General features: G+C 41.2%; 1 protein-coding gene across 5 annotated transcripts in view; it reads left to right on the forward strand.

Annotated features, from left to right (window-relative positions):
• ZBTB25 (zinc finger and BTB domain containing 25) overlaps window positions 1-15,045 on the forward strand; it is a 51,681-nt gene that overhangs the window by 27,408 nt on the left and 9,228 nt on the right. The window contains exons 1-3 of one of the 5 annotated variants that reach the window (XM_081830403.1): window positions 28-402; window positions 1,054-1,212; window positions 12,560-14,924. In XM_081830403.1, coding sequence (XP_081686529.1) covers window positions 14,752-14,924 — 173 coding nt within the window. In that variant the 5' untranslated portion in view covers window positions 28-402; window positions 1,054-1,212; window positions 12,560-14,751. Of the gene's footprint in view, window positions 1-27; window positions 403-1,053; window positions 1,213-12,559; window positions 14,925-15,045 lie in introns of those variants that run through there. The other 4 variants (XM_081830402.1, XM_081830404.1, XM_006738625.3 and 1 more) reach the window with 4 other exon arrangements.

The following is a 15,045-nucleotide window of genomic DNA, read 5'->3' on the forward strand; positions in this document are numbered from 1 at the left end:
AGAGTCACGACTGAAGACCGTGGCGGAGGTACCCCGAGCGCGGGCCGAACCCCGCCTGGCCACTTGAGTAGGCGGGCGGGCGCGCACGTACGCACGCACGCACACTTCAGCCCCCGCGCCCCTCGCTCCCCGGCTACCAGGCGCGCGGTCACGTGGGCCCATCGCGGGGCGGCCGGCGCGGGAAGCCGCGCGAGAGCGGGCCGCAGGGTGCGTGACCGGCGCCGCCGCGTGACGTGCGCGGCGCGGGAGCCGCCCCTCCCGCACGGAGGAGCCGGCTGGCCGCCGCGGCGGCGTCTGGGTAAGCGACGCGGCCCGGCCCCTGTGGGCTGCTCCGGGCTCAGTCCCTCCCGCCGCGAGCCGCCCGGGGCGGCGGCCTGCAGCTGCGCCGGTCGCGGGACAGATGCAAGTAGATGGGGAGAGGGGTGTTTTGGTCCGTTTGACATGTCAATCAGGGCACTGGAGGAAAATGGCACCCGCGAGTGAGCACAGAAGGCGGCTGCCGGGGCCTGACCCCGCGCGGGAACCCCCGACGGGCCCGCGGCGTTCCCCGGGCGGCCGCGCGAACCCTTCTCGCAAGTGGGCGGGTCTCCTGGTGCAAATTGAGAGACGCTGCGGCCACTGTCCTCTCCCTTCCCCACCCCCGTTTGTGATTACCCCGTTTCTAGGGCAGGAAGTTCCTCCCCCTCCATAATTCATTTCTTCCTTTTTTCAGATTATATTAATCTCATTCTGAGTAAATCCAGTTTTTCTTTTTAAAGTTTGCCCGATCGTTAACTGCTTCCCTATCACTTGTTATTTTGAGAAATCAAGCTACTTAGGCAGCACCTAGCGCTGTACTTGGAATTTGACAGCAGCTAACATGTTTCATAAAGTAACGCCCATTTCCCCCCAGGAAATTACATTTGGCACTCATTCTCTTGAGACTCAAGTTTTTTGGCAAAACTGTTGATTCTCACAGGATTTTGTCAAGTGTGTAAAGTACACTTTAGGATGACAGATTTTAAAGCTGAAAGGGGCCTTACAGGAAATCTAGTTCATCCCTCTGTTTTACAGATGAAGACACCCGGCCTAACGAACGTGTAGCTTGATCGAAGCCCTACACTCTTTGAGTAACTGGACTCCAGGGCTCCAGGCCTTGGTTATTGGGGTCTCCACCACACCAGGAGAGCAGTGCCAGTTTAACCCACTCACTGTAGAGACAGTCTGCCAGAGGTGATTATACTTGGCTTGATTCAGATTATTGAGAAACAAGGCTTGGCTGTTGTGTGATGGCTCAGGTATTTTAAGGAATGGGGTTGGCATTATCTTTAGGTGGAATAGATTGCCTATGATGTATTTTGGGGCTCAAAGCCTGACTCCTCCAAAATTCAGCCCTGTTCTCTGTAAGAATAACCAACATTTGCAGCACTGGTTGCTTCCTTAGGTTAAGGCATCAAAGTTGTCTTTAGGAACCTAGATGTGTTTTGATTAAGGGTAAACTAACTATCCAGTATCAGAAATCAGTTCCTTAATAGGGAGCAGGATCCTGGGATAACACTCAGAATAGATTCGTTCTGATGGCTGGAAGGTTATCAGGAAAGAGTGGAACATCAAAGGGATGGTCAGCAACAAAGCAGGGAGGGGCCTCAGATGACTTGCTATATATACCTTTTTGCCCAACCCTTCCCTTAATGTCTTATTCTGCTGGGGTTGTTGGCTGTTTATTGAGCACCTGCAGTGGCTAGCCACTTTCATAGATGCATTTTGAGTACTTGACAAAAAAGGAAGTAGTACTGTCTCTATGTTAACAACAGTCAGAGATTTACCTGACTTCTGTGATGCTGTCTCTTGCCGTAGAATTCAAGGCTAGATTACTTATCTCCCAAGTCCAGTCAGTGATCTTTTGCATTGTATCTTGCTACCACTTCAAGCCAGGAAAGGGATGAGAGAATCGCCTGTGGCTGATTTATTGGCGCCTGTGGTTGCCCAGAGAGACTGAGCAGGACTTTCAGCTGCCCTCTTTGCCTTAGAAAATGGAGCTGTGTGCTTCCACCCTATCTCCTGAGGGGAATGTGCAGGAGCCAGGCTGTCTAGCTGGGGAGGAGGGGCCCAAGAGTCTTGGCCATAAAATATCCTGGCAGGGCAGTGCTGGGAAGTGTTGCATAATGCCCTCCCCACCACTGAACCAAAGTGATTTATTTACTGTGGCCCGTAGGTGGTGCTTGACCATCTTGTTAAAGAAAAACTTGTCCTTTTCTGTAATAATAGGGCCAGAACAGAGTTGGGGGTTTTATATTTTTGCAGAGTTTTTTTCTTGTCTTAAAAAAGGAGTGCAGGTGCTCTTATCTTGATAAATTATAAAGTATTTGTACACCACTTCCTGTGCCCCCTTTCTGCTTATTTATTCCAATTGCATGTGAACTTCAATCTTTCGAGAGAAGAATGCTAAGAAAAATACTACTCCAATTTATAGTAACAGCCCAGGTTATGGAGTTGGACCTAGCTTTTGATCCCCACTTTATACTGTCTGCTAACTGTGTTCTAAGCCCACGTTTTTCCTCATCTGTAAAATAGAAATAAAAATAGCACATAGTCAAGGTGAGGACTAAACGAATGTACATAGAGCACTTAGCACAAGGCCTTGCGTGTAGTATTTACTCATTATAACAGTAGCTATTTTAACTAGAACAGAATTATTCCCTCTAGGATAGGAAAGATATTGCTGCTTGAACTTGCTTAGGGAGAGTAGAGGAAGAGGAAAGTATTTGAAATAAACATCAGTTTCAGGATTAGTAATTGAATTTATTCACACATCTGCTTTCCCTTTGCTTGCGGGAATTTTTTTCTTTTCTTTTTTTTAATCTTAACTGAAGAAAAAGTGTTTATATTATTGTTAGTTATTTTTGAAATTTTTCTAAATCATTTCTTCCCTATACATATCAATCATACAATGACATTTTGTTCCTTGTGAAAAACTCTAGGCACTTTAAGCAAAGGGCTTCATTAACCCATCTGGATAATGTGTTTGTGGAGCATTCTGTGGCAAAGGAAGTATTGGTTCACCTATATTCAGAAATTATAATTATTCTTGTTTGTACTGTATTCTAGCTCTATACTAGCATTGTCGTTATCCAGCTTCCTACTGTCCTTCGAGTACCTTATTTTTTTCTTTCAGAAATGCAGTCTTTTTTTTTTTTTTTTTAGTGGACTAAGAAGAATTGTTTATTTTCCTTCACAGGGTTCTGATTTTTTTAAGGTTCACTAGCAATTTGCACTTACCGTGTTAGCACTCTTGTTTGCCTGGTGCTGTGGCTTTATCAGGCATCCCACATGTTGGTTAGATGGTTAGAGATACAGTAGACTGGCTGTGTCTGGCAACAGGCAGGCCCCAAACTAACGTTTCCCTGTTCCGTTAAAGGTTTCTAGAGCATAACTGCTCTTCCTGTGTCATCTACCACGTCTACTTCTTACCCTCTTCTCTAATATTTTCAGTGATTATTGTAAGCAGATGCCTAGAATTACTGCACATTTATCTCAATATTTTCAGATTTGCGATTTCCATATCATCTTCAGATGTTATGAAAATAGGCATAATGGTGTATGAGAGTAAATACCTCTTTTTCCTAAATACTTTTTTAGAAGAAGTCTGAAAATAGTATGTTCCTCCTCTGCCCCCAGTGTCCAATTTACTAGTTTGAGAGCACTTTTGTTTCTTAGAATCTGGTTAATTTTTTTGTTTAAAGTTATAATTAGAATTATAATAGTTGATTTTTGTTCATTTAATGTAATTGGTATAATTCCCACATTTTGAGCACTTCTTGTAAAATTGCTTCTTTTTCTCTGTAATTTTACAGTGTGAAATATTCTCTTCGGTTTCCTTGGCTCCCTTCTAACACAGTGGTTCTTGACTGAGGCATCATATTAGAACAAGAGCTTTTTAAAAAAGGATCTGAGACTCACTCTCAGCAATTCTGTTTGGCTTGGTCTAGAGTAGGACACAGGCATCACTACAACTCTACATTGAAAGTTTCACATTACAGGGCGCCTGGGTGGCTCAGATGGTTGAGCGTCTGCCTTCGGCTCAGGTCATGATCTCAGGGTCCTGGGATCGAGTCCCGCATTGGGCTCCCTGCTCGTTGGGAGCCTGCTCCTCCCTCTGCCTCTCTCTCTCTCTCATGAATAAATAAATAAAATCTTTAAAAAAAAAAAAAAAGTTTCACAGTACAGTCAGTGGTAAGAGCTACTATTTCATGATAAAATGATCTCTGCGAACATTCTTTCTCGAGGTTATAAAATGTTATCCCTCCATAATCATCATGTGAAAGTACCATTAAAAAGTTAAAATCATTGTATAAAGTCTGTTATCACGTGGCACTTTGAATATTTCTGCTTTTACCTTTGTATTTATAGCCATGAGTAAGTATTTCAAAAAAGCTGTACATATTCCTCTGCCAACTTTTCTGTCTCCTTGTCTTATGATAATTTAATAATAAAGTCACAGTGGTAGGAACCACAGAGAAAATATCTAAGATTGTTTATTTTCTACAGGAACAGATGTCCTACTCCTTTTGTCCCATTTTTATTAAAGATTCTACAGCCTGAGAGAATGAAAAGCTGTATATTCCAGGATATCATCTGGCTACCATAGATCTGAGAGTCCAGTCTAACTAATACAAAAGATTTTTTTAAATAAGTAAAAATCAAAAGATGTTAAATTTCAAGTTAACTTTGAATTAAACAAAAATGGATACTGGTATAAAGCTGTTCTAGTCTACTTAGTTTGAGCTAATCCAGAGTTACTACAATTTAGTTAGTAAACAAGGTTTTGTAGTCTCTCAAATATCAATACTAATTCTATTACAGTATAAATACCACTTTGATAATAGATACAGAATCTTAAGATGAAGCACTCTTTCATTTGGGCTCTCGTATTTGTAAATGTAATAAAATGATAAATTATTTTTTTGCAACTTCTCTCACATCTTAAAATTTCCACCCAAAATTCTTTTCTTTCCTTTTTTAAGATGTTATTTATTTATTAGAGCAAGAGAGAGAGCACGAGCAGGAGGGAGAGGGAGAAGCAGGCTCCCCACTGAGCAGGGAGCCAGAGGTGGGGCTCCATCCCAGGACCCCAGGATCATGACCTGAGCCGAGGGCAGATGCTTTACCAACTGAGCCACCCAGGTGCCCCTCCACCCAAAATTCTTAAATAAAACTTCTAAGATCTTTCTGTATGCATAGGAAGCTTTAGCTATTCCACATACTAGATAAACTAATATTGATGGTAAAAGAAAGGATGAGCAAAGGGTATATGAAAAACCTAGCTAATAAGTTTACAAAGTAGGCTGTATTAGAAAATGTTTTTAATAACTTTGTGTTGGATTGGCTCTATTGACAGATAAAATCTGGTTGTGTTGCCTTAAAATGTCAAAGGTCTATTACTATACAAAGAAGTTTGAGTGAACCTATTATGTATCTAAGTTGTGGTGTTTTTTTCTTTTAAGCATTTCTGAATTCGTTTCATTTTATAAACTTGGAAAAATTTTCCCTTTATTCAATTCAATATATTTGCAAAATCTGCCATTAGTATGTATGTTAAAAGTTTCAGATGGGGTTTTGAAGAAAGGGGATGAGTTAAAAGTCAGACTTGAAGTACTACCAGCACCATTTAATGGCTAGTTGTCTGACTTTGGGTACCTCTCCCACCTTCTCTAAGCCTATGGTTCCTCAACCATAAAATGAAACTAGTATTGTACCTGCTCTGTTACCTCATAGGATTAAAAAAAGATAGCACGGGGCAGAGATTCTCAAAGTATGGTATGGCTCAGGGACCCCCCAGAGGTTCCTGAAACCTTTTCAGGATCTACAAGGATCTTGCTTTTGCAAGGGCAAGATCTCTTAATCTACTTGAATCAAAACAACTTGTGGCAACACATTGAGCACAGAAGCAAAGAACCCAGCTGTATTTTTTAAAGTCAGGTATTAAAGAATACTGTAAAATATAAAACGATGCTACCCTTCCCACTTACAAAATATATGTAGTTATTTTTTAGAAAAAAAATTTATGTTAATATATAATGGGTTTATTGTTATTTTAAATGAATTAAAAATTTTAAATGTCTCACTTTTAATTTTTTTTTTTAAAGATTTTATTTATTTATTTGAGAGAGAGAATGAGAGAGAGAGCATGAGAGGGGGGAGGGTCAGAGAGAGAGGCAGACTCCCTGCTGAGCAGGGAGCCCGCCGCGGGACTCGATCCCGGAACTCCAGGACCATGACCTGAGCTGAAGGCAGTCGCTCAACCAACTGAGCCACCCAGGCGCCCCCTCACTTGTAATTTTTTATATGGTAAATATTGATAAATACAACCCACATAAGCAACAGCTCTTTGTAGTCCCTAATGCTCCTCTTAAGAGTGTAACTGGATCTTGAGGCCAGAACTTTTTTTTTTTTTTTAAAGATTTTATTTATTTATTTGGCGGAGAGAAACACACCGAGAGAGGGAACACAAGCAGGGGGAGTGGGAGAGGGAGAAGCAGGCCTCCCGCCGAGCAGGGAGCCCGATGTGGGGCTCTATCCCAGGACCCTGGGACCATGACCTGAGCTGAAGGCAGATGCTTAACGACTGAGCCACCCAGGCGCCCCGAGGCCAGAACTTTTTAGAACTGATAAAGGGTAATAATGGCTGAGTAGTTCCTCTTGGGACAATTCTGAACTAGAAACTACATTTGACCCTTGAACAGCGTGGGAATTAGGGGCATCAACCTCCCTGCACAGTCAAATATCTGCATTTAACTTAACACCTGCCCCCCCAGCCTCCCACGCTTAACTAATAATAGCCTACTATTGACTGCAAGCCTTACTGATAGCATAAAGTCAATTAACATATTTTGTATGTTACATGTATTATATACTGTATTCTTACAATAAGCTAGAGAAAAGAAAAGAAAATGTTATTAAGAAAATCGTAAGGGGCACCTGGTTGGCTCTGTAGAGTGTGCAACTCTTGATCTCTGGGTTGTGAGTTCAAGCCCCATGTTGGGCCTAGAGCTTATTTTAAAAAAAAAGAAAAAATCATAAGGAAGAGAAAATACATGTACAGTACTGTACTGTGTTTATCCAAAAAAATCTGCATATAAGTGGGCCCATGCAGTTCAAACTGATGTGGTTCAAGGGTCAACTCTGTAACTTGAAAAAAAGCTTTAGAAACTATCAGATGGCATTTAAAAGTGACAGAAATCAGGCAGAGGGCGCCTGGGTGGCTCAGTTGGTTGGGCGACTGCCTTCGGCTCAGGTCATGATCCTGGAGTCCCGGGATTGAGTCCCACATCGGGCTCCCTGCTCGGCGGGGAGTCTGCTGCTCCCTCTGACCCTCCTCCCTCTCATGCTCTCTGTATCTCATTCTCTCTGTCTCAAATAAATAAATAAAATCTTTAAAAAAAAAAAAAAGAAATCAGGCAGAAACTGGAATGAAGTCTATACTTGGAAGAAGGGAACAGCAGTGGATGAGTTTCCATTTTTATGGCTTTTATCCTGAGAGAAGACTCCAATTGGTGACAGGAGGAGCCGGCCAAACTTAGGTTAATAACCTGTAATCTTACTTGCTTGAAGAAAAGAGGACAGAGTTCGGAGTGACCACATAGCTGGAAAGAAAAGGAAAATCCTAGAAAGGATTCTGGTGACCCCAAATATTGTGTATAATTCAGCTTGAATCTCTTGTCAACCCCCTAAACTTACACATATGTCAAACCTCCATATAGCACACCAACAACTAAAAAAACTGAACCAAAAGGGAGGCAGAATTTGGAGTTCAAGTCCAGCCAAGTTAATTGTAACAACAAAGCAAAAACATCAGTACTTTTTGAAAGAGTATTACAGAATCTAGAGTCTTTACCACAGTAATCACAATGTCTAGGATATTGTCCAAAATGAAACAGGAAACTATCATCCTAATTAATGGAGATTGACTCCAAAATGACCCAGAGTTTGGGCTTGGCAGAGAAGACTTAAAGCAGCTATTGTAACTATGCTCAAGAATGTAAAGCAAAATAAAGTGGTAATGTGTCAACAAATAGGAAATCTCAACAGAGAAATAGAAACTAAAAAGGAATGAGATGAAAATTTTAGACCTGGAAATATAATATCTGAAATTAAAAATTCACTGAGTTTAACAAAAATGACAGTCCGTGAACTTGTAGCTTAATAGAAAGTATTTCATCTGAAACAAATTTTTTAAATCTTTTTATGCTTTTTTTTATTTTTTAAGATTTCATTTACCTATTTTAGAGAGAGAATCCCAAGCAGACTCTGCGCGGAGTGTGGAGCCCGACGTGGGGCTTGATCCCATGACCCTGAGATCACAATCCGAGCGGAAACCAAGAGCCAGACCCTCAACTGACTGAGCCACTCAGGCACCCCTGAAACAGAAAAATTATTTTATGTGAAAGTTCTATATAAACTTCATCACTATATATTAGCATCAGGGATTGTTACTCTAGGTTTCTTTCTTTTTTTTTTTTTTTTAAGATTTTATTTATATATTTGACAGAGACAGCGAGAGAGGGAACACAAGCAGGGGGAGTGGGAGAGGGAGAAGCAGGCCTCCCGCCGAGCAGGGAGCCTGATGCGGGGCTCGATCCCAGGACCCTGGGATCATGACCCTAGCCGAAGGCAGACGCTTAACGGACTGAGCCACCCAGGTGCCCCTCTAGGTTTCCTTCAAGATCTAAACTCAGCTCTTCCCTCTGCATATGGACTGCCTTCATAGTGTGTGAATGGAAGCCATCTACAGAGTACTCTGAGATTCTCTCCTCACCTCAGCCATCTCCTTGCCACTGTCAGAAAGAAATCCATCTCTTCTCCATGGCTGACTGCTACACTTAAGACTTTTACTTGTGTTCCTTCTGGCTTCTGGAGATTCCACCCCTCTTCAGCCTGAAAGTCTTCTCTGAGCTGAAGGTGCCCATCATCAATGTCTTATCCTATCTGTACCTACCCTTTATGGCCTTTGCTGTCTAATATTCCCTTGCAGTGAAGAGATTTTGCTCTTGCTACTTTCACAGACTATTGTCAGAGGTCACTAGAAATCTCTTAGTCACCACACTTGGGGTGTTTGTAATAGGCCTCATCCCCATGTTTCTCTGCAGTACTTTCCACCATTGGTGGAGCACTCCCCACCCAGGTTCTTGCCTTTCCTTCACCGCCCCCCCTTCTCCCCCACTCAATGTTGATATGTTTTCTTATTACTCCTCTTCTTTTTTTTTTTTTTTTTAAAGATTTTATTTACTTATTTGAGACAGAGAGAATGAGATACAGAGAGCATGAGAGGGAGGAGGGTCAGAGGGAGAAGCAGACTCCCTGCCGAGCAGGGAGCCCGATGTGGGACTCGATCCCGGGACTCCAGGATCATGACCTGAGCCGAAGGCAGTCGCTCAACCAACTGAGCCACCCAGGCGCCCCTATTACTCCTCTTCTTGTTGTGTCTTTTTTGTGTTGTTTGGGGATTCATTCTTAGCTTTTTTTCCCCTCCTATTTTACTCAATAGTCCCATCCACTCCTGGTGGCTTCAGCTGTGTAATTACAGAGGACCTCCTCTCCCTGTCTAGCCCTGATCTCTAGAGTCCCAATCCTACATAATGTCTCCATTGATCACTGAACATTTCTACTCAGATGTCCTGGAGTGAACACCTTGAATTCACTGTGTCCAAAATGAAACTTCTCTTGTATGAAGCCAGTTTCTATGCCTCTTCTCTGGCATTCTGGGACCCTGCCTTTATATTGATACCTAACACATGACAGTTACTCTGCAAATATGACCTGAAGGGATGAATGAATTCTTCCAGTTATCCAAGCTGGAATTCTGAGACTTGCCTTTGACTTTATCTTCCTGTGGCTGACCACATCCAGTCTGGCTGCCAAGTCATGTCAGTTCTATGTCTGGTATATCTCTTGTATTCCTTCATTCCCACTGCCATTACTTGGATATTGCAGTGGACTTCTTGCTGGTCTTTATTTTTCCATACCTTTCCCTTGCTAATCTTTTTTATGTATTGCTACTAGAGCAATCTTGACTCAAAGGCCTGATCATGATGATCATGATGATCATGATGATGGTAATTGGTATTTACTGAACACTTACTGTGGCCTCACTATTTCTATGTGCTTATGTGCATTATCTTATTAAATCTATGTAACAACCTGTGAGGTAGATACTGTAATTATCCATATTTTACAAGTAAAACCAAGGACCAGAGAGTTAAGCATCTTCTCAAGATCACACAGCTAAATGACAGAATTGGAATTTTAATCCAAGCTGTCTAATTCCAGAGTCCAAGCTTTAACTACTATGCTGTTCTCCCTCCTGCAAAAACATCTTAACATCATTCATTTCAAACACAAGTGGAGTACCTTTCAGTTTTACATTCGGTACCCTGTGTGAGCTGACCACATCTCTTATTACCCACTTACTTATGGTTTTTCTATGCCAAACTGAGTTCTTCAGTTACCTATATATTCACACTCCTCCCTGTAATTTTATTCATTCTATTTTTTCCTGCCTGGAATGCTATGTTTACCTTCTGCCTGTTCATCTAAATCCAGTTCAAATGGCTTATTTTTCATTGGGTTGCCTGATATTGATCTCCCCTTCATAGCATGTTCTCTGAAATGCTCCTTATGACATTTGCCACTTTTACTTCCTATCATAATTACCATGTTTTATGTTTTCTCTCCCCTATTAGCCTGCAATCTTCTTTTAAAAATTTTTAAATTTAAATTCAATTTAATTAACATGTACTATATTATTAGTTTCAGAGGCAGAAATCAGTGTGTCATCAGTTGCATATAACACCCATTGCTCATTACTTCAAGTGCCCTCCTTAATGCCCATCACACTGTTACCCCATCCCCTCCTCCAGCAACCCTCAGTTTGTTCCCCATAGTTAAGAATTTCTTTTTTTTTTTTTTAAAGATTTTATTTATTTATTTGCGAGAGAGAGAATGAGAGACAGAGAGCATGAGAGGGAGGAGGGTCAGAGGGAGAAGCAGGCTCCTCGCTGAGCAGGGAGCCCGATGCGGGACTCGATCCCGGGACTCCAGGATCATGACCTGAGCCGAAGGCAGTCGCTTAACCGACTGAGCCACCCATCTTATGGTTTGCCTCCCTCTCCATTTTCCTCTTATTTTATTTTTCCTTCCCTTCCCCTATGTCCATCTGTTTTGTTTCTTAAATTCCACATATGAGTGAGATCATATGGTATTTGTCTTTCTCTGACTGACTTATTTCACTTAGCATAATACCCTCTAGCTCCAACCACATCCTTGCAAATGGCAAGGTTCCATTCTTTCAATAACTGAGTAGTATTCCATTGTATATATACCATATCTTCTTATCCATTTATCTGTTGGTGGACATCTGGGCTCTTTCCATGTTTTGGCAATTGTGGACATCGCTGCTATAAACATTGGGGTTCATGTTAGCCTGCAGTCTTCTTGGTTGCAGCATGTATTTTTCTTCTGTCCCTAGGCCTTGTATAATGCATGCCTTCAAATAATTTTTTCTTTATTAAGTTTCTCTTCAAAAAATGTTCAGTAAGCGAAGAATTTAACTGTTACTCATAGACCATTAACCACAAGAGTTTTGTATATGTAGCTTTTTAGTGTGCCCTTTCTCATTTCCATGTGGTTCAGTAGTTCATTATACTAATGCACTATATATATATATATGTCTGTGTGTGTATATATATATGTATGTAGATAGATCTGGTGAAAATGTTTATGGTCTGAGTTTTTGTTTTTTTTTTTTTTTACAATTTGTCAAGCTAGTTTAAACTACTTCAGTTTGAACCATTTCATTGAATCTAAGACACATGTTTTTCACATGGTGAAATCTCCAGCATACAGTTTTATTTTGGTTTTTAAATCTCTCTCTAATAAATCGGTGGTGTTTTAGAATCCGGGTAATGCGGCAAATACAATAAATAGTGAGTTTTAGTTAAATGGCTTTTTGGAACAATACTCACAATTTGGAGTTTGGTTTACACTCAGGTCTCTGTAGGTTCTGTTATTTTGTTCCCTCTTATTTCATTACTGCTTAAAGGCTTTTAAAATGAGATGGTAAGGAGTAAGAGTTTTGTTTTTATTTATTTTTTAATTGGGGGAGGTTTGGGAGAAACTTAATGTTTGAGTAAGTATAATTTTTAAAAGTAATGTATGAATAGAATTAAAAGCAAGTTGCAGGACTCTTAAAATACAATATTATTTATATAAAATTTTAAAACATGCAAAATAATACCATACCTTCTGAAGGAATACATACAGATGCAGTAGGAACATGATGATGTTACAAGACAGTCATAAACACCAAAGTCTGGATGATGATTACCTTTGGAGGCAAGGTAATGGGTAGTTAGAATGAGGGAGAGATAGTAGGGGGTCTCTACCACATTTGTAATGTTTACCTTATGTGCTCAGGGGTGGCTGGCTGGCCGCATGTTTGTCACATTGATCTCTGTACCTATTTGTCTATCTGAAATACTTCATAATTTTTTTTTAATATTTAATTTATTTATTTGACAGAGAGGCACAGCGAGAGAGGGAACACAAGCAGGGGGAGTGGGAGAAGGAGAAGCAGGCTTCCCGAGGAGCAGGGAGCCCGATGCGGAGCTCGATCCCAGGGCCCTGGGATCATGACCCGAGCCGAAGGCAGACACTCAACGACTGAGCCACCCAGGCACCCCCTTCATAATTTTTAAAAATGAGGGGAAAAGGAATACATGTTGGAATGTACTTATGATGTTAAACTTCAATAAAAAGATTTAAGTTCAGGGTGCCTGGGTGGCTCAGTTGGTTAAGTGTCCGACTCGATTTCAACACAGGTTATGATCTCAGGGTCCTGAGATGGAACCCCACATCAGGCTCCACGCTCAGCACAGAGTCTGCTTAAGATCCTCTCCCTCTCCCTCTGCTCCCCACCCCCAGCTCGCTTAAGGTCGTTCTCTCTCTCAAGAAAAAAAAAAAAAAGAAGAATTTAAGTTTAAACAGTACAATTCCCCCACCCTGCTCCCTTGTTTCCCTCCCAGAAGCAAACATTTCACTCATTTCTTTGAATCTTTCCAGAGATGTGTACATAAACAAGAATATATTTCTGTATAAATTTCTCCCCTACCTTTAAAATAACCACTCCATCCCCTTTTGCATAAATAGTAGTCTTCTCTGTACAATTTCATGCTTTGCTTTTTTTCACTTAATATATCTTAGAGATTATTTCATATCAGTACATTAAATACGTAATTTTAATAAAAATAGATTTAACTTTGTATCAGTAATAATTACCTTTTTTGTTTACCAGTTATTGCCTAGATTTTATCCATTAATAAGTATTTGTTTCTGTATCAGATTTGTGTAAGCAAATTAAGCAGCAGGAAATCTGGGTTTTTCCCTAGTTTCCCTTTCCAAACATTCTTGAGGCTTCCCGAGATATCTTGATGTATAACCTGACCATTCCCTAGGCATCTCCAGTTTGTGGGTCATGTTCTCTCTGGGAGGTGGAAAGGGAGGACATTTGGGTTCTGGAGCCCAGTGACCAGGTTTGAATCCCCTGCTCTGCCACTTATTAGCAGTGTGACTTGAGTAAATTAACTCTTTGTACTGATTCAGTTTCTTCATCTGTACATGCACTGAATATTCCCTTTCTTGTATAGTCATATTGAGAGCTAAATGAGTGAAAAGTGCCTGACACACAGGAAGCACTGTAAATGTTGGCTAGTTTTATTATATTATTGATCACTCAGCTGTCTGCTGCCCAAGCTGTGGCCAGTCTCCAGACAGCTAACTCCACACTCTCATCACTGACTTCCTTAGACTTTGGTCTCTGGCTAGTGAGGAAACTTCATTCTCTTTTTCAGAAACTGCTCTTTTAGAGAAGGTTCTCCCAGCTGGCCAGTGATGCCCTTTATACGACAGCTGCCTTCTCCTTAAGGCACCGGGTCTGTCTACACAGTCGGGATGAAGCAGAGCCTCCAATCTGCCTGGAACTCTGGCACTTTTGAATCCCTTGCTGCTCACACTAGATTTCTCTGCCATAATTCTTATGCATGTTTTTCCTCATGCATGATTTTTCCAAGACCAGTGGTCCCATTCTGTATTGTTCCTTCAGGAGCCTCCATGCTTGTATGTGTCTGAATCCAGTTAATATCAGGGTTTAGGCTCTTTCCATTGGGTTCCCGGGCCCCATGTAAATCATGGGTTGTGGCTTGGTATCTATTTTAAGGGCTCCTGCACATACTGTGACTGATCATGTTTCCCAAACGTACTGTATGATAGTTAGAGGGCCAGTGTCCCCTGAGCTCACAGGGCTCCCTACGGAGCACTGACAGCTCTAGCCCAGCCAGGACAGTGATATGGACAGTTCTAGCTAACACTTGAATAGCAGTTTCCATTACAAGGTGCTTTTCACATAACTTAACTCCTGTAGCTCTGAGGAAGGGGTCAGTATGACTAGAAGCACGGTCACATAGATAAAAAAAGACAGCCTTCCTTTTGCTTCTGTGTTACTCATACCAAGCTACCTTCTTAGATGAAAAAAGACCATATTTTGCAGTTTTAATGAGTGGATTTAATGTTAGCTAGGTTTGGGGTGAAATTAACAATATTAAAAACTATTAAGTAATCTCGTTTAAATTTAGGCCTCCTTGTACTCTGTAGGTTTGTGTGAACTGTAGCTAATTTTGTAAAAAAAAAAAAAAAAAAATTGTCCTTTTTCTCAGAGCCACAATGGACACAGCTAGCCATAGCCTTGTCCTTCTGCAGCAGCTGAACATGCAGCGAGAATTTGGTTTTCTGTGTGATTGCACAGTTGCCATTGGAGATGTTTACTTCAAAGCCCACAGAGCAGTGCTTGCTGCTTTTTCTAACTATTTCAAGATGATATTTATTCACCAAACAAGGTAAGGATGTGCTTTTGTAAATCAGAAGAGTTTTTAATGTTGTGATATAGCTAAGCCTTATTATAACATCATTTGGGGGATTCTTTGTTATGGGGTCACCTTAAGAAGTATATATATATAT

Source organism: Leptonychotes weddellii, chromosome 9 (genome assembly GCF_054177405.1).
Source record: "Leptonychotes weddellii isolate Sample4059 chromosome 9, ASM5417740v2, whole genome shotgun sequence".
NCBI lineage: Eukaryota > Metazoa > Chordata > Mammalia > Carnivora > Phocidae > Leptonychotes > Leptonychotes weddellii.